At 38.7% G+C, this 2,914-nt stretch overlaps 1 protein-coding gene across 1 annotated transcript; it reads left to right on the top strand.

The window, feature by feature from the left end:
• Positions 1-281: 281 nt before the first annotated feature.
• On the top strand, positions 282-1,650 carry LOC121000854 (oocyte zinc finger protein XlCOF6.1-like; the record flags this gene model as incomplete). The annotated part of the gene is made up of 1 exon (XM_040431586.1): positions 282-1,650. A coding segment is annotated over exon 1 (1,236 nt), but the record flags the coding sequence as incomplete, so codon positions are not given.
• Positions 1,651-2,914: the final 1,264 nt, after the last annotated feature.

Genomic DNA, 2,914 nt, shown 5'->3' on the forward strand with positions numbered 1-2,914 from the left:
CTGTACGCCAGTGCATGTAGCTGTCAGGGACACAGGCACCACCTAATTGCACTGACTCGCAGGTCCCTTTATGATTCTCCACTCGGCATTCGAGCCTGGTGGTCTGAGGTCTACTGTCTTTGTCAATTTATCATAGAATTTTGCTTCAAGTTTTGCAATTTGTATCAGAATTTTTATGTTATAAAAAATCAATATCATTTTAAAGATTATATTATTTAAGAATTATTTTTAAAAGTTTTGTTCTTAACAGACGACTGTACCGGGATCACAGAGGAACACCTTATACCTACATATTATGATGCGGATGATTCGGTTGTCGCACCAGATACATATGAAAAACGTGCCATTATCCCAGTTGTACCCTCAGACCTTCAAATCAAAAATCTGCCATCTGATCCTTTAAAAAAGACTGTTATGCTAAATGCAAGTCACAGAAGTGGTGCTGGATCCCAAAGAGCTCAGAAAGGGAAGAAGTCTTATTCATGTTCAGAATGTGACAAATGTTTTACTCATAAATCATATCTTGTGAGGCATCAGAATATTCACACAGGGGAGAATCCGTATTCATGTTCAGAATGTGGCAAATGTTTTACTCAGAAATCAAATCTTGTGAGGCATCAGAATATTCACACAGGGGAGAATCCGTATTCATGTTCAGAATGTGGCAAATGTTTTACTCATAAATCATATCTTGTGAGGCATCAGATAGTTCACACAGGGGAGAAGCCGTATTCATGTTCAGAATGTGGCAAATGTTTTACTGTAAAATCACATCTTGAGAGGCATCAGAAAATTCACACAGGGGAGAAGCCGTATTCATGTTCAGAATGTGGCAAATGTTTTACTCAGAAATCAAATCTTGAGAGCCATCAAAGATATCACATAGGGGAGAAGCCGTATTCATGTTCAGAATGTGGCAAATGTTTTACTGAGAAATCACATCTTAAGAGCCATCAAAGACATCATACAGGGGAGAAGCCGTATTCATGTTCAGAATGTGGTAAACGTTTTGCTAGGAAATCAATTTTTCATAACCATCAGAGAATTCACACAGGGGAGAAGCCATTTTCATGTCCAGAATGTGGAAAATGTTTTGCTTTGAATACTCAGCTTGCTGATCATTTAAAAAATCACACAGGGGAGAGGCCATTTTCCTGCCCAGAATGTGGAAAATGTTTTGCTCATAAATCAGTTCTTAAGGTTCATCAGCTTATTCACACAGGAGAGAAGCTATTTTCATGCCCAGAATGTGGGAAATGTTTTACTCAGAATGCATCTCTTTATAAACATAAGAAAAGTCACACAGGAGAGAAGCCATATTCATGTTCAGAATGTGGGGATTGTTTTAGCCAGAAATTTTATCTCCAGAGCCATCAGAGAATTCACACAGGGGAGAAGCCATACCATTGTTCCGAATGTGAGAAATGTTTTGCTAAAAAAGTATCTCTTCTTAAACATCTAAGATATCACACAGGAGAGAAGCCATTTTCATGCCCAGAATGTGGGAAATGCTTTGCTCATAAATCACTTCTTAAGGTTCATCAGGTTATTCACACAGGAGAGAAGCTATTTTCATGCCCAGAATGTGGGAAATGTTTTACGCAAAATGCATCTCTTTATAAACATAAGAAAAGTCACACAGGAGAGAAGCCATATTCATGTTCAGAATGTGGGGATTGTTTTAGCCAGAAATTTTATCTCCAGAGCCATCAGAGAATTCACACAGGGGAGAAGCCATACCATTGTTCCGAATGTGAGAAATGTTTTGCTAAAAATGTATCTCTTGTTAAACATCTAAGATATCACACAGGAGAGAAGCCATTTTCATGCCCAGAATGTGAGAAATGTTTTAGTCAGATAGAAAATCTTGCTGTGCATTTAAGAACTCACACAGGGGAGAAGCCATTTTCATGCCCAGAATGTGGGAAATGTTTTACTCGAAAAGCAAATCTTGTTACACATCTGAAATCTCACACTGAGGAGAAGTGATATTTATGCCCAGAACGTGTTTTACAAAAAAATCTAAATTTGAGAATCATTAGGGAAGTCACACAGTGGTGCAGCCATGTTCATGTTCAGAATGTGGAAACTGTTTTATTCAGAAATAAGCCCTTGTTCAATATCAGAGAATTCATACAGGGGAGAAGAAGTTATAACCCCTTGCCAACATCCTCCATATATGTACGGTGGATGTTGGGAATTTAAAGATGGTGCTAACTCAAGAGTTAAGTGAGTGCCATAGGTGAAGCATGCGTGCGGTTTCACACAGCAGATGATTGCTGGCAGCGTCCATGATTGGAGATAGCTCTGATCGCTGACATTCCATCAGATGCTGTAGCCAACTGCAACCACAGAATCTGAGCAGTCATTTACTGGGAGCGAGTGAGGTGTTACAGCTTGAAGAGCAAATGAATTAGAACCATAGATAACTTCATAAAACCAAATATAACAATAGCCACATGATGTATCCTGAATAAAAGATATAACATAGAATGGATTGTAGTTCAAGGCCTTTACCATAGCTACCATAAACAAACCATTAGAGAGATTGCTTACATGATAACAGAGTTTTTTTCTGTTCTTGAATCAACATGTAGATAAAAGAAACAGCGGCACTCACCAGTATTCCTCCTGCAGCTTTTATTGATAGATTAAAACGGTGGATGCGGGTACGTCACCATCGCTACATAAGACAACTCGATATAAAACAGAGTACAAAAACAGAACTATACAAATACCGCTAAATCGTTCTTATCATTTAACCCCAAAGGACCCATTGCATTTGTCTTGATAATCCATGAAGCTTCTCTTTGTAGTAGTATACGGTTTCTGTCCCCACCACGATCTGGGACTTGCTCGATCTCTATTCCTGCACATGTCAATACATCATTTCTCCCTTCATGTGCTTCATGTA

This window comes from Bufo bufo, chromosome 5 (genome assembly GCF_905171765.1).
Source record: "Bufo bufo chromosome 5, aBufBuf1.1, whole genome shotgun sequence".
NCBI lineage: Eukaryota > Metazoa > Chordata > Amphibia > Anura > Bufonidae > Bufo > Bufo bufo.